General features: G+C 39.9%; 2 protein-coding genes across 3 annotated transcripts; both read right to left on the reverse strand.

The window, feature by feature from the left end:
• Positions 1-252: 252 nt before the first annotated feature.
• psmd9 (proteasome 26S subunit, non-ATPase 9) lies at positions 253-5,162 on the reverse strand. The gene is made up of 6 exons (XM_053654020.1): positions 4,991-5,162; positions 2,321-2,423; positions 1,557-1,750; positions 1,033-1,134; positions 845-933; positions 253-563 (listed from the first exon to the last, which is right to left on the reverse strand). The coding sequence occupies exons 1-6, from the start codon at positions 5,114-5,116 to the stop codon at positions 536-538; spliced, it is 642 nt and encodes a 213-aa protein (XP_053509995.1). The 5' UTR covers positions 5,117-5,162; the 3' UTR covers positions 253-535.
• A 1,830-nt stretch (positions 5,163-6,992) lies between these two features.
• On the reverse strand, positions 6,993-14,935 carry LOC128625579 (rab5 GDP/GTP exchange factor-like). 2 transcript variants are annotated; one of them, XM_053654014.1, is made up of 9 exons: positions 14,498-14,935; positions 13,253-13,430; positions 12,924-13,051; positions 10,895-11,046; positions 10,719-10,788; positions 10,414-10,549; positions 9,326-9,417; positions 8,961-9,217; positions 6,993-8,681 (listed from the first exon to the last, which is right to left on the reverse strand). In XM_053654014.1, exons 2-9 carry the CDS (start codon positions 13,408-13,410, stop codon positions 8,355-8,357), a joined length of 1,320 nt encoding a protein of 439 aa, XP_053509989.1. In that variant the 5' UTR covers positions 13,411-13,430; positions 14,498-14,935; the 3' UTR covers positions 6,993-8,354. The 2 variants fall into 2 exon arrangements, with proteins under 2 accessions (XP_053509989.1, XP_053509990.1); XM_053654015.1 differs by having other exon boundaries at positions 13,253-13,455; positions 14,498-14,512.
• Between the last annotated feature and the right edge of the window lie 927 nt (positions 14,936-15,862).

The raw sequence follows: 15,862 nt of genomic DNA on the forward strand, positions 1-15,862 counted from the left end.
TCAGTCCGAAATTCAGATTTGAAAAGCTTGCAGATTCAGTTCTGAATGCTGAAAGTTATTCATCATGGGTCAATTTAATGTAAACATTTTTTGCAGATTGTAGCCAAGTACAAATCAGGGCATACACACACCCACAAACAGAAAATATTCTCTTTAATTTGTAACAGAAAGAAAAAAAAATTAATTTCTCTTCTGAAATTTCGACTCTTTCACACATTATAATGAAATAATACAAAAGAAACAAGAAAGAAATAGTTGTTAAATATTTATTCATATTCTGTGCAGCTTCTGCACTAGAAAATAGTCTGGATTTTTTTCCCCCATGCCATAACTTCACTAAATACAAAGACATGTGTAGGGTTTAAATGCACAAATGTGTGATCAGTGTATTTATGAATTGAAAAATAATTCTGTCTAAACAAATTATATTGGAAAATGTAGAAAGTGTTTAGTCACTCGGTGACAAAAAAATGCTCGGGTTGGTTTAAAGGCAAGCCCTTTGGCCGGAATGGGTCTTGAGCTTTCCTGATCTCGGTCATCTGCGAAGAGGAACGATGTTGCACCTGTTGACAGAAAAAAACGTGCTTAATAAATAAACCGATAAACTGAACGCCATGTTCGAAGTCGTTAATACAAAAAATAATCCTCCGTGTTGCGTCACACCACCGCGTCGATTTATTTTCCTCAAACGTCCCGTCATATTTTATTCCTTATGTAATAACACTTTCCATCGACACATTTATTTGTACAGTATCTTTTAAGCAAATCACAACTTATGAGTATTGTGCATCTGAGAAAATGAGCACTGTTGGTATGAGGTCAGAAGGAAAATAGGAGCCATTACCCTAGAAGACCTCTTCCAGACCAGCGCTGTGGAGTTAAGCTGAGGCGAACTTTCTGTCCGTTCCGAATCACCACGACACTCACAGATTTCTGTCCGAGTTCATAAACAAGGCATGAGATACAACTTCGCTGGAGCTGCACACATATAAAACACAACCTAGTTTTCATCAGTTGAATGACTTCACGTACCCCCTCACTGTGCTGCACCACAGAAGCGATGTTTTGCAGGTTGTGGAAGTTGCTCGGTTTAACTGAACCGAACTCGGCGATCTCATCACCCACGCACAGACCCTGAGAAACAGTAGCAGGAAAATGTAAACACACAGTCCAAACTAATTTAGCTTTATATTGCTTTGTAAGCGAACCGGTTTGTTTTTATCCAAAAAGAAAAATTCGGATTAGAAATATAGCTGCACGCTGCGATTAAGGGGTCCAAGCACTATGAAATGGACAGCGGTGATATGCAAGTTATGGACTTTCATTAGCATTTTAGTATATATTTTAATGACAGAACCGCCTAGGGTTGGAATGAGCACTTATTGGCGACCTTTAGAGTGTGGTCTTAAATACTTTTGATGTCAGTAATAAAAAGCCCAGGTCTGTTTCCCTTCATATTACTGATATCTGTAATGATGTTAAAATACGTATTACAAATGGGAGCTGGTTCAAATTAAATCCAGGGCTAAACAGTGAACAGGAGGGTTAAACCTCACCGCCTGATAAGCAGGGGAACCTTGAGTCACAGTGTCCACTCGGGCAAAAGGGGGCGGCAAAGACAGGTCCTGCTCCATGCTCTCCATCTGCGCTTCTGCCTGGTCCTGCTCTTGCTTGGCTCTTTCCCGAGCATGCAGTTTGTGAAGGGCCTCTTCGATTTCCACCATGATCGCTTTGTGATCATTCTGCAAACCTTATGGCGAAGACAATACAATTATTCACGTTTAAATAATTTCCCAGCATGGAATCTCAAGATTGAAAACGTGTTGAATGTGAAAGCCAGCTGTCTCAGTGGTGTTACTCCCACTGACATCCTGGTCAGCGTCATGGTGGATCCAGAGCCTATCCTGGGAACACTGGGCACGAGGCAGTAATACACCCTGAACAGGACACCAGTCACGGACAGGACACTCACACACTCACTGCAAGCTCGTGGAGTTTCATATGTTTTCCCTGCGTCCCCAAGGATTTCATCGGGGGTTCTCTGAAAACACTGCAGTTAGGTGGATTGGCTACTCTAAATTGCCACTAGGTGTGAATGTGTGAAAGCGTGTGCATGGTGCTCTGCTCATCCAGGGTATATTTTGGCCTCATGTACAGTGTTCCTGAGATAATCACCGGCTCCAGTGCGACTTTGACCACGATAAAGTGCGTACTGAAGATGAATGAATGTACCCATCAACATGGCTGCCATTTAAAGTACATCATAAATGTATCTAAAGGAAACATGCCTTACAGTAATTTCCCAAATGCAATCACCTACATGAGATGCTGTGCCTTGCTGTTCGGATCTGGAACAAATCCACATCTGCGCGAGGATAGCCTTCCACATCCACTAGAGGTGCGTGCATGCCCACATCGCCTTGCTGTGATACACCACAGATACATTAAACACGTTACTATTTAGTTTATTCTGCTGTAAAGGTTTATACGGCACTCCACTGGTGACATTGTTTCTTAAAAAACAACAATGCTTGGCCACAACTTATTACAGGGTGGGAATGACATAACCAAGTCATTGGAATGAGATAATTAAGATGTAGGAATGAGATGATATTTCTTGGGAACAAAACAGTTAAGTCATGGTCACTAATACTTGCAATGGAAACAAGATAATTAAGTCATAGACATGAATTAGTAAGGTATGGGAACAAGATAGTTACATTGCGAGAATGAGAATGAAGTCACTGCCACAACTTAGTAAGTCATGGGAATGAAATAGCTACATTGCGAGAATGAGACAATGAAGATAGTTAATGAGATAGTTACACTGCGAGAATGAGATGATGAAATCACTGCCACAATTTAATAAGTCATGGGAATGAGATAGCTAGATTGTGAGAATGAGACAAGGAAACTAGTTAATGAGATAGTTACATTGCGAGAATGAGATAATGAAGATAGTTAATGAGAGAGTTACATTTTGAGAATGAGATAATGAAGATAGTTAATGAGATAGTTACATTGCAAGAATGAGATGAAGTCACTGCCACAATTTAATAAGTCATGGGAATGAGATAGCTACATTGTGAGAGAGACAATGAAGATAGTTAATGAGATAGTTACACTGCGAGAATGAGATAATGAAGTCACTGCCACAATTTAATAAATCGTGGGAATGAGATAGCTACATTTCGAGAATGAGATAATGAAGACAGTTAATGAGAGAGTTACATTTTGAGAATGAGATAATGAAGATAGTTAATGAGATAGTTACATTGCAAGAATGAGATGAAGTCACTGCCACAATTTAATAAGTCATGGGAATGAGATAGCTACATTGTGAGAGAGACAATGAAGATAGTTAATGAGATAGTTACACTGCGAGAATGAGATAATGAAGTCACTGCCACAATTTAATAAATCGTGGGAATGAGATAGCTACATTTCGAGAATGAGATAATGAAGACAGTTAATGAGAGAGTTACATTTTGAGAATGAGATAATGAAGATAGTTGATGAGAGAGTTACATTTCGAGAATGAGATAATGAAGATAGTTGATGAGAGAGTTACATTTCGAGAATGAAGATAGTTAATGAGAGAGTTACGTTTCGAGAATGAGATAATGAAGATAGTTAATGAGAGAGTTACATTTTGAGAATGAGATAATGAAGATAGTTGATGAGAGAGTTACATTTCGAGAATGAGATAATGAAGATAGTTGATGAGAGTTACATTTCGAGAATGAAGATAGTTAATGAGAGAGTTACATTTTGAGAATGAGATAATGAAGATAGTTAATGAGAGTTACATTTCGAGAATGAGATAATGAAGTCCTTGCCACAACTTAGTAAGTCATGGGAATGAGATAGCTACATTGCGAGAATGATAATGAAGTCACTGCCACAATTTAATAAGTCATGGGAATGAAATAGCTACACTGTGAGAATGAGATAATGAAGTCATTACCACAACTTATTAAGTCATGGGAATGAGATTATTAAGTTCCGGGAAAGAGATAATGAATCATGGCCAAAATTTAGTAATGCATGGAAACAAGACAATTTATTCACAAAACAAATAAGTGTTTCATGGCTATGACTTAGATAGACAGGGAAACAAAATAATTAAGTCCTGGGAATGAGATAAAGTCATGGCCACAACTTAGTAAGGCATGGGAAAGAGATGGTTAATTTGTGGGAACGAGAAAAACAAGTCATGGCCACGGCTTAATAAGACTGGCTTGCTCCAAAACGCTATCTCGTCGTATTAGTACAGTGCCAATAAAGCTAGTTCTTATAAGAAGCCTTCACTGTGCTGCGCGCATGAGAATTAGATGCGGCATTAATGGCTACACAAAGAATAAGCTTTTGTGCAAAATCAAATGTGAACTGATTTATTTTTTTTTTTTTTTAACATAAATGGATTAAGCTGATGTGCTGGATCTGTCCAGCATTTTATGTTATTGAGCTGCAGCCGAAACTAAAAGATCTCGTTCCCTAACATTCCCACAACTTCATCATCTCATTCCTAAGTGTTACTATCTCGAGGCCATGACTTAATTATAGTTCCCAAACATTAACAAATCATGGGCATGCATTATTTTTATTCAGTAGGGATGTCACCAGCATGGCTTCTCAGGTTCATGCCATTGTGGAGCTGATATTATTGTTGTTTTCATTTATTTCAAGAAGAATAGATTTGTAGATGAATTCCTGATAACTACACCACACCAGTGTTTCTGTGTGTGTGTGTTATGAAATGACCACGTCAGTGAGATAATTAGTTTAGTTTAAGTTCCACAGTCTGAGGCTAATTAAAAACTAATCATTAGCTAGCAGAACATTAGTATAGCGTTATTAAAAACAAACAAACAAACAAACAAACAAACAAAACAGACCGGAACAAACATTACACACTCGCGCGCTGGATGTAGCATGGACATGCTAGTCAAGTCCCCAGAAACAACCGACAGTTTTTATGGACACTTACATCTTCTAGCACCTCGTGGTATGCTTTAATCTGCTCCTCAATTTCATCTTTCTTTTTAATCAGACGCTGGACCTCCTCCATTGTAATTGCGGGTTTATCATTACTGTTTTCCTCCGTCATCTTCATGGCTGACTTCTGAGCAAACTACACGTACGGCGTGCCAAAGAGGACAAACGCGTTTCAGTATTAACCTCACCTAGCATGAAAATGAAAAACAAGATTTCCAGCAGTCTGAAGACTTCACCACAATTCGTCTGAAATGAGTTAACATGACTACAACGTCACATTACACATCAACAACCCCAGGTTTACTGAACTTTCACTAAATTAATCAAAGTTAGGAGCTGGAAGTTCCTCTCCCATGACCCCCAACCGGTGTTAAAATGGAGAGTCACAGTAATATTGACCTAAAAATACACAGCTTTATTATATAGAATCGAATCATAGTTTGGTTAAGGTTGAAACCAAGGTTGTTTATAAGTTAAGGGTGGTACAGAGGGTAGCGTCGTGGCTCCGGGGTATCCAGGTGTCTATTCACATGTTCTCCTCCTGCCCTTGTGGGTTTCCTCCGGGTTGTCCAGTTTCCTTCCACGTCCCGAAAACACACCAGCACGTAAGATGGCTTAAAATCCGCTCTGAAAGTACTGGAACAGCAAGGCCATCAAAGATTTGAGATCAAAGATGACTACGACACGACGGGTGAGAATTTCAGCTTCGGACGCGTTAAAACAACTTTTCCAGAACGTCAATGAAAGGTCATTCATTAGACCCAGCAGCAGCTCATGAGCACAGAGTAGATTTTGGCAGGACACGACGACTTTGGTGGGAATCTTTAAACAGAGAGGCTATCGGACGTGGTTTATGCTGTAGGCTACTATCTAATGACGTTTTAGCGAAGCCCTGTAACAGGAACTTAAGTGTCAACAACACACAGCCACCCAGCGTACAGTCTGGAGCAGCTCGTTTTAGTGTGGTTTGCGTTTAGACGTGCATTGTTCAAATGTGTGCTTCCCTCCGCCAGCGAGACACACAGAACAGCTAACGTTATTAATCAGTGGTAGCTCAGTGGTTAAGATGTTCTGCAACTGATTAGAAGGTTGTGAGTCCAAACCCCAGCACCACCAAGCTGCCACTGTTTGGCCCTTGAGCAAGGCCCTTAACCCTCAACTGCTCAGGTATATAAATGTAAGTCGCTCTGGATAAGGGCATCTGCGAAATTGAATGTTCTTATAAAAAATAAAATAAATAATAATAAAAAAAAGGCATGGTTGGCAGGTTTCAGCAAATTTCCAGCCCAACTTTATCTCAAAAGCTCTGTTAATAGTCCCAAAGTTTAATTGTTGGAAAAGGGGGGGAAACATTTTTTCTTTGGGAAAACAAGGTCAGCATGGTGCAGAACCACTTCAGACATTAACCACATAAATCTTCACAACATATCTTACAAGAAAAATGATTCTGTACTTCAGACACATGCAGTTTGCCTTCGTTTGTCATTAGATTTAATTCTGATTATCTGCTATGGAAAAAAAATACAACAATTTTAGCAGCATCAATCACATGGCAGTGTGATTCCTGCACCCAATGGGCCTCTACTAACTCTTGCTGCAGTTTTCCTTTTGACCACTAGGTGCAGTAACTACTCTGTGAAGCTAAATGGGGCAATAAGCAGGCTGCCCCATGATTACACATCTAGAAAGGCAAATAACACTGGCTTATATCTTTAACAAAACAAGAGTTTTTAATAATAATAATAAAAAAAAATGTTAATCTCTCAAAAGTGGTAATTAGTATTTCAGTGGAATTCAGAAGGAGGGCTGTTGAACAGCTGACATCATTAGATGTGGTCTCTTACACACACACAAGCCTTGCATCAGTCTGTTCTCCAGAAATACATTAATGTGGCATGTGTAACATTACACACAATAAATAAGTGTCATGTTAAATCAGCAAAACAATGATTGCAATGCAATAAAATATCTTCCCCAACTCAGAAGTGAAGACAATCTGTTGAAGTACTTTTATTAAATTGAATTTCACATTTCAATAACTTTAATTTCACATTTCATTTACATTCTTTTAAAAAAGAAATATTTTCAAAGACTTCATTTTAAATAACCAGTTTCATTCCAGAGTGGAAAAAGAACAGCACAAAACAGCTTCATGGTTCTTCATTAATTACAGACTTCATCGTACTTCACTGAATTAACAGTACACACACAAACACACACAGGAACGTATATACTGCTCATTCGGAACCATTCAGAAAACAAAGTATATTTTGTCAAGAGCTCCATAACAGGTCCTCACACGTACCTACTTAACAAGAGCTTTAGATATTAGTTTGCCAGAAGAACATTTTGTAGTAGTACTGTGCTTCAAAAACAGTGAATAAATCCACCAGTGCTACAGAATACAGTTAACACAGAACCCCAGGTGGCATCTACACCCAGATTGCAACATCTAAACGTTTATTTGCATAGTTTTCCAGAGTGATTTCAGGCTACGCCTTCCAGCAAATGCCTTAAACCAGTGTTTAGTGGATGACGTATGGAGATTTTAAGAGCTCTTACAGCGCCAAGGTTTTAGTGTTATATTCAGTGTAGCCTAAGGCTCATGAACTGCAGTCAACACCGAGACGACGTTTGCTTGTCGTCATGATCTTCCTCGTAGCTGTGTACGTGTTTAAACGAACTGACGAGCAGCTTTAAACTGTAGCTAAAAACCACACTGATGAAGGTAGCACGATGATCGCAAATGAGCCAGGTCTTATAAACGAAACCCGAGACCCTCTGAAGGAACTACAGAAGAGACCTGACTTATAATACAAGATATTATAGAGGGGGGGAAATAAATAATTAAAAACCATCGGGAAACATTGGTCTTAAATCATTAGTGCACAACATATCAGTTGTTAGTTGTAATACTGATATTGCAAAAGTATGAAAGATTTTTCATACTGAATCCTGTATCAAGAGAAGAAAAAAATTATTTTGTCCAAATCGACACAGGCCGGCGTCTTTAACCCTGACAAATCCTGTGTTCACCGATGTGTTTACATGCACTGAAGGGCATACCGCAATCACAATGTGTAGCAATACAGTTTGAATGCGTGGGGGGAGGGGGAGGGGGGCTGGTCCTTCACTCTGTACATAAGGCATAAATGCAAAAAACAGTGCTAATAAATTTTTTAATTCTGGATTGCAGCACCAGTGCAAAGTAACAGAAGCTAAAAGATTTTGTACCATCCTTTTCTGTTTAAATTCTTCTTATCTGCATTCTTGTGGTTTAAAAAAAAAAAAAAACCCAATAGTGCAGATTCAGCACACTGACTAAACAAACCGGAAACCTCTTAAATGACAACCAGTCAGCACACAGTCTCTCCAGGCGGAGCTTCAGCTACATCGTCTTTCAGGACCAACACTGACTGAGCCCTGACTTCGTCGATCTGGTCCTGCACAGAACGCACCCACAAATCCAGCTGTTCCTGAAGAGCGCGCGCGCCTTGGTCGATTTTCTCCTGTCGGTTCTTCAGTTTTTCCAGCTGCTCGCGGTTTTCCTGGGCTCTCTTCTGCCCGGCACGCTCTGCTGGCCCGGAAGGTGCTCGTCGGCCCTGCATGCAACTGTTGAACTCCTCCGGGGTGAGGTTCAGAGCCGGGCCGTCCAGCTTCTCGATGAAGGCAACGGTGCACGACTGAGGACGGAATGAAGAGAGATCACGGCTTATGAACGCCCCGTATACGCTACTCACCATCCACTTGATTATGTACACCCTGAACATTCATGCTGTTATCCAAAATACTCAAACCAGTCCATCTGGAACCAACAGTTAAAGTCACAGAGATCACAATTACCCGTAGCTCTTGACCTGTACCTACATGAATGGCTGACTGGATAACTGCATAAACGCACAAGTGTTCCTAATAAAGTGGACGGCGAGCGCACGTGTACGTTAGTGTATTTGTAAACCCACCAGGTTTGTAAAGTAGTAGCCGCTCTCCCCTGCCATCAGGCTGTGCGGCAGGCCGAAGCGGACGATGTAGTTTATGTTGGAGTGCAAACGGGGCGGGTTGGCTCTCAGCACGACGTAAATCAGACCAGACAGGAAGTCGTCCGCGTTCGCCGGCTGCCTGTTCTCGGAGGCGAGCGCTTGGAAAACATGCTGGCTACACTTGGACAAACAGGCCAGTTTATCCTGAGGTGCACGCTTGGCATCCATCTCGATGATGGCTGTGGGATACGACATAGAAAGAAAGAAAGAAAGAAAAAAAGTTAGATTAAACTACATTTAATTTATTTAACTGAGGCAGAGGGGTTTTTTTGCTGTCAGGTCAGAACCTGTAATTGCAGGTAAATACGGGTCACTGGTGTCTGAGCCACCCTGCGGAAAAGGCACACGCAGCATCTCAGGAGTGACCCAGTTCAACGACCTGTCGGATTAAAACAGACAAATAAATGTATTACATTAAATAATACATATATTTTAAAAATAATAAGAATTATATTACCCTATGACTCACAAACACAACAAAACAAACAATCACATGTGCAGACAAATTGTGTCAGCTGCCTGGAGGACAAGTCGGTTCAACAACCAGTTCAAGAAAAAAACAAGAAAAGAAAACAAACAAACAAAAAAAGTCATCTGAACTGAAAATAAAAAGTATTTGTTTGGTACGTAACTCGTATAATCCGAATCCCACCGTCTGCTGCACTTCACACGATAGCTGAGACGTGACCTAGCTGACGGTGGAACAAATCAACCGAGCAACGTAAAGCTGTCGTACAACTCTCCTGCTAGCAAAACATGACTGTCAAGAGAAAATTTTTAAATGCTAAATAAAACTCAAAGGCTATCGTCCCCTTCTGAAGACAGCAAGGCCAATTTTATTGTTTTCTAGATACACTAAAGACATTTGGACTATAGGTCAGAATTTCAGCTTTTGTTTCCACGTATTTACTGATAGACGTGTTGAGCAACTTAGAACGTGGCACCTTTAGTTTGAACCCAGCCATTATTTCCAACATGTAAACATGCATCAGAGCTAAAAGGTGCGATCATGAAAGTGCCACAGAAGGATATGGCGACATACACGTTTATATACACGTTCATTTCCCTGAACTGGTATTAAATACACTTATCTGGCTGCCTAGCTCACAATACATTATAATGTGACGTTACAATTTTTAATCTGGTCAATTAAGTTTCGGCACAAACCAAAACATGGGAGAGGTTGCGTATGGGAGCTTTTAACAAATGAATTTATGATGTCTACTCCTGAATCAAAATCAATTCCAAACAGCACAACAAAGTAAACGTCTAAACTATGGCGCCAATCACGTATATAATGACAGAAGTAAAACTCATCAATTAAAACACTCCCTGGATTCAAAAACACATTGTTTACTGATAATGAGAGACTTACTTGATCCTTCTCTGGAGTGTTAGATCCTTCTGTTCGTCATCACAGCTGTCGTGGCAGAAGACCCACTTGTGGAGACGAGTCATGATCAACTTCTCGACATGTTCCATCATGTGAGAAACCTGCGGCTCGGGCAGACCTGAAAGCACGGAAAAGATCTGAGCGTTGTTCATCGTTACGAGCGCCACACAGCTTGTGAACGTGTAGTAAACCTGTTCCGTGACGTAAACGTGACAACAATCCCCCACCTGGCTGGGGCTCGTTCAAGTAAACTAGCTTATTTCCCACAGACGTCCTGCTGAACTCACCACTGAAGTGAACAGTAATATTCTGATAGAAATCCTGCACCAGGTCTGACTGCTTCTGTACAGGCAGGTCCTGAAATAAAAGAGATACGACCCTCGTATGAGCAGGAACATGTTTTCGGGAAGATCCCTCGCTGTTATTGAAGGGTAGGAAACGGGAGGCTGGGAGAGAGATTTACGTGGTAAGCGTCGATGGTGTTGAGGAAGGCTGTGCAGCGGGACTGCAGACGCTGTGAGGACGGTTTGCGCAGCAGTTTGAGAAAGCCGGGGAAATCACCAGGCTCCAGGCTCTGAAAGGCCTTCAGGGCTGCTTCCTGGCCTTCAGGTGACTCTGCAAAAATAGAAGCATTAGATAGAGAGAGACAGATAGTCAGTCAACAGTCTCTAGTAAATAAGTAGTTTAGAGAAAGAAAAAATAAACAAATACAAATTCCACACTTTACCAACAGCTACATAGTTAGATCAGGTTTTTAATGCTTATTTTGCCCCTAATCTTCCAATAAATCATCAATATCATGATTTTTATATATTTCTTAAAATGCAGACTTATTCTGCTACTTATTACGTGTCTTGAATATAATCAAATTTATCTAGCAGTTCCTAATGCAAGATTAAAATACACTAAACATATCATTATTAAGGCTATGTATTTTATACAAAGTTAGAAATGAGTAAACATCAAGCTGAATAATCGTATATTTGATTTATAATTAGAGATAGATATAGATTTTTTATAACCGATACTGATTATTTGCATGTTTATGCGTCCGATAACTGATATTTACTTACTGTTTTACTTCCATTTTTGACACAATGATAACGCCACCACTGAGCTGAACAAACCGTTTCATTTAGAATGATTGTGTCAATTTCACTTCCTCCTCACATACAAAACAACTCTCATTTATACACCAATAAAATAGTGGGGTCTGAAAGAGTGCAATAAATAAATAAATAGAAAACGTGTACTGCTACTAAACTGTCTTTTTTTTTTTTAATAAAAGCTTTGATGAGGTAAACAAACAGGTAAAACAAAGTACATAATCATAAAAATATTTCTAATAAATAAACAAAAAAAATTCTCAAAACGCCATTTATCAGTGGAGCCGATATTACAAAACCGATCTCCGATTATGGAAAAATGCTGAAATATCAGGGGGAAACTATTATCCCTCGATCTCCATTTATAATAATTTCATAAGAACTATTCTTCAAATCTGCACATATTCACACTATTGTCACTTACTGAGAGCTTGTTTCTGTACGTTACGATACCTTTTACGTACAAATGATAATACGTAGCAAAGTAACTGACTTCATTTAATCAAACTGGACGTGAACGCAGCTATTCGTAAATCATTCATGAATCAAGAGCGTTTCATATCCTACACGCGCTCCAGAGTTTGTGTAAATTCACGCATAAAGAGCCTCCCTATTAAATGAGCCTCGACCGACTGCCCTCAAATTATATAACTGGAGCGTGTTGCTTAAAATTTTATATACGGATTATATACGTTTAAAGAGCTTTTTTTCCTGTTACACGCATCAATTAAATCAAGTCCATAAATGAAGACTAGCCATTCAATTAGGACGGCAGAAATGCCATCGTTTAGAAGGAGGAAGTGTTTGCGTCTGTGGTAGCTACAGTGGCTGAGCTGCGTTACTGGAAGTCTCCATGAAATCACAATTGAAGTTCTGTGGCTTTTCGTATGAATATTTGAGCCTTAAGGTTATCTATTAACTAGCGTGCTCCAGAACAATGACAGGATTCGCATTTAGAAGATACATGCACTCAAAATGTATAATCGCACTTTACCACCAATACAGAGCAATCGTTTTAAATAATATTCTATACGTCATATTCTCATCAGATTTTCCGTCCAATCAAATGCACTCTAGAATCTGTCCCCAACACCATCCATGGTCAAAGATGGTTTAACCCAGTCTGTGAGGTTAGCTAACTGCTATTGGCTATTTAAAAAGAGGGAGGAGCCATGCGATGTCCCACCCTGACTTCCTGCTTCAGTGGAAATTGTCAACACATCGAATAACGCTGCACATTTCAAGGCACTTTAAGCACATTAGGAAGCAGCATTTTTGCCGTTTAGTAGTCATTTGAATGTTTTCAGCTCTGTCTGCTTTTTACCTTTTTTTTTTTTGGTGGGTGTCATTAAATGTCAACTGGCTGTGTTATGCAAGCATTAATACCTTGCCGTGGTGGTGAAGAACTCCCCCAGAAAAGTCGCATAATAGTGCTGGACCTTCTACCCTTCTCAGCATTTTTCTTCTCCTCAGTTTTAAATAAGTTAAGCTGGGAACTTCCTTCATCCTGGAGCCTGACAGTGGCCACAAAAAGATTTTTATGACAAGGATTTATTAATTTATCTTTTTTAACTTAAAAATGTGAAATGCCCGTGATAAAGCCTGCTCATAAAGGACAGACTCTTTATTTTAGCCACATTTTAAAACATGGCACGTACATTTCACACCATGCCTACAGTTTAGGAGGCAAGTCCGGATACAATCAGAACTCTTACCCATGATCCTCTTTGCTGGTTTCAGTTGTGCGTGTCCTCTTCCTCCAGCATTTGGAACAATATCCCTGCCAGGCCGGGTTGCCGTAAAACCCACAGCCGTCTTTGCAGAGCAGCTCAGCCTGCGTGACGTGGATCCCTCGCTTCTGCTCGGCCCACATCGTCCTCAGATCCGCTTCCCCTGACGACAGAAGGATCGAAATACACTGTCCAAAATGTATTTATATGCGTCTGAACATTGGTAGAGAAGCTGAACATGCCACACCAGCTAGTACTATCTAGTTCATCCCTCTTGGAAAAGAGAGATTACTACTTTTTTTTTTTTTGCAAAATCAAATATTCAAGATCCAGTTTACCCACTGAAAACAGACTCCGAGCGTGAATTTCTGAAGAGGTTGGAAAAGTCCTTTTGGTGTTCAACAGTTGGCCAGTTACACAAAAAGTAGGTTATACAAAAAAAAAAAAAAAAAAAATCACAACGCCTCCCTATGGAAAACTACCGAGTCTTTTACTGATTCGATTCTTTCGAACTACATGTTTGAAATTAAATGATTCGTGCACTTCATAAAACTGAACCCCGATTGATTAAATTACAATCTGAACCCTATCCAACACACATTCTTGTTCACAGTGCGACTCAGGACCTTTGTTTTCTACACAGAGGTCGAATTAATTTCACGTGTAAGAGAGGGGGATCTGATTCGATTCATTCGTGTTTGGGAGTCGATTCCCTCGAAAGGGCCGATTCGTTTGCAAATCGCCATCACTAATGATAAACTCGTGACCAGTACTTTAACCAGCTTTAGTTCAGTGATAAATGAATTCTAGTAAAGCTGAGCAGAACTTGTCAAGCAAATAGATTAACTTTACGAAACGAAAATGTAAACGCAGAAGTAAAAGTTATTTGAACGCCCGTTCAAAACCGGACTTTTTTTATTTTTATTTTTAAACTTGGCTTAGCTTAAAGTGACAAAGCTAATACATTTCAGAGATTCAGTGCCGAGATAGTTTTAATTTAACTCAATTTATTCAGTACTTTAATATAAATATCCTAGCTTTATTTTTGCTCGGTTTGCTAGTTGTCTGGCTATGCTAACTTGTCTGGTGAACGGACACACTGTGACAGATTAGCTAACTAGTTATCTTCATACACTGCTACTTAAGTTAACAGCTTGTCCGAACTAAAACCTAATTTCTAAAAATAGTTTTTCCCCCGTCATCTTCAGAGACTTTATGAAATCTACTCACCTCAACGCCAACTTTCCACAGCAGCGTCGTCAACTTCTTACAAAAAGGGAAACGTCCCAAACCGCGCACTAACCCGGAAGCTATAATAGAAGGCCGTGGCGTCTCAGCACCATTAGTAAGCACACTACTTTAGCACGCTATATAGTGAGGTCGTGTGACATTTGGGACGTGAGGCGTTTCTTTCGTTATTTCACGTCCATCATCGCCACCTGTAGAACAGGAGTTAGATCCGGTTTATATTCGAAATGAAACACAAAGGGGCGGTGTGATATGATATGATGTGATGAGGTCCGAGGCGAAGCGGAGTCACTTTTACCTCACTGAAGTGGTTCATTTCACTCCATACCGCAGCAGTTTGCCAACCATTTTACACTTATACACAATTTAGACTTTATTAATGAACGCCACGTCATGCTTTTCAACTGTTTAATACTTGCATTGAATGCTGTGGAGCATTCATGAAACAAGTTAGTTCCTATTACCACTCACTTTAGCAGTTGTCTCCTCACCAGGAAACACTAAAGTTTTCTGTTCTGAACACTTTTCTGTGGTGGAAAACGTACTGACTGTTATAAAGTGCAGACACCAGCGACTCCTTCTATATAAGTAAGGAATAGCACACGACAGACCCTGCTGTTAGCCTATATGAAAATAATGCATGCCGGGGTGGGTGGTGTGATGTGGCACAACGCACAGTGGAGTGCACTATTTTCATATAACAGCGCGGTCTGGAGCGTGTTATTCTACTTTTACCACAGCTACAAGGTTTAATTTATTAATGAACGATACATGGAACATTTTAACGGTTTATTGTTAGATTTAATGCTGTGGAACGTCCGAGAGACGAGTTGGTTCCTGTTCTCGCTTATGTTATAGCCACAATAACAATACAGTCGTTCTCTCACCAGCCTCGCTTTTTTCTCTCTCTAAAAACACAGCTTGTCGTTTTACAGAGCAACTGGAAAGTACAAACTCCTCTGTCCTCCTCTCAAGACATTCCTGAACTGATAAACTTTGCAAAGCGCTATGACTGTTACAAAGCACTGACACCTGACGCTCCCTCAGTAAATGTTAAATAAATGTCTCCTAAAGAACAACTTCATGTTGAAGATTAGAGATTTTACTTTGTTAAAACAAAACCACGTGTTTATTATTAGGCTTAGATTATGCGGCGCATTCGCTGTACAGGTCCGTGCGCATGAGCTGTTCCTATAGAAACAATAATGTATTATAACAAGCGCAGTAATATTAACCTGTTGTTCGCGTTAAAGCCGGAACTACTTTCCGAACTCGGTTGTTATACAAAAATCATGCACACCTCCTGACCAATCAGATTCCGGCATTAACTATGCTGTGGTATAAATG

Source organism: Ictalurus furcatus, chromosome 22 (genome assembly GCF_023375685.1).
Source record: "Ictalurus furcatus strain D&B chromosome 22, Billie_1.0, whole genome shotgun sequence".
NCBI classification, from domain to species: Eukaryota; Metazoa; Chordata; class Actinopteri; order Siluriformes; family Ictaluridae; genus Ictalurus; species Ictalurus furcatus.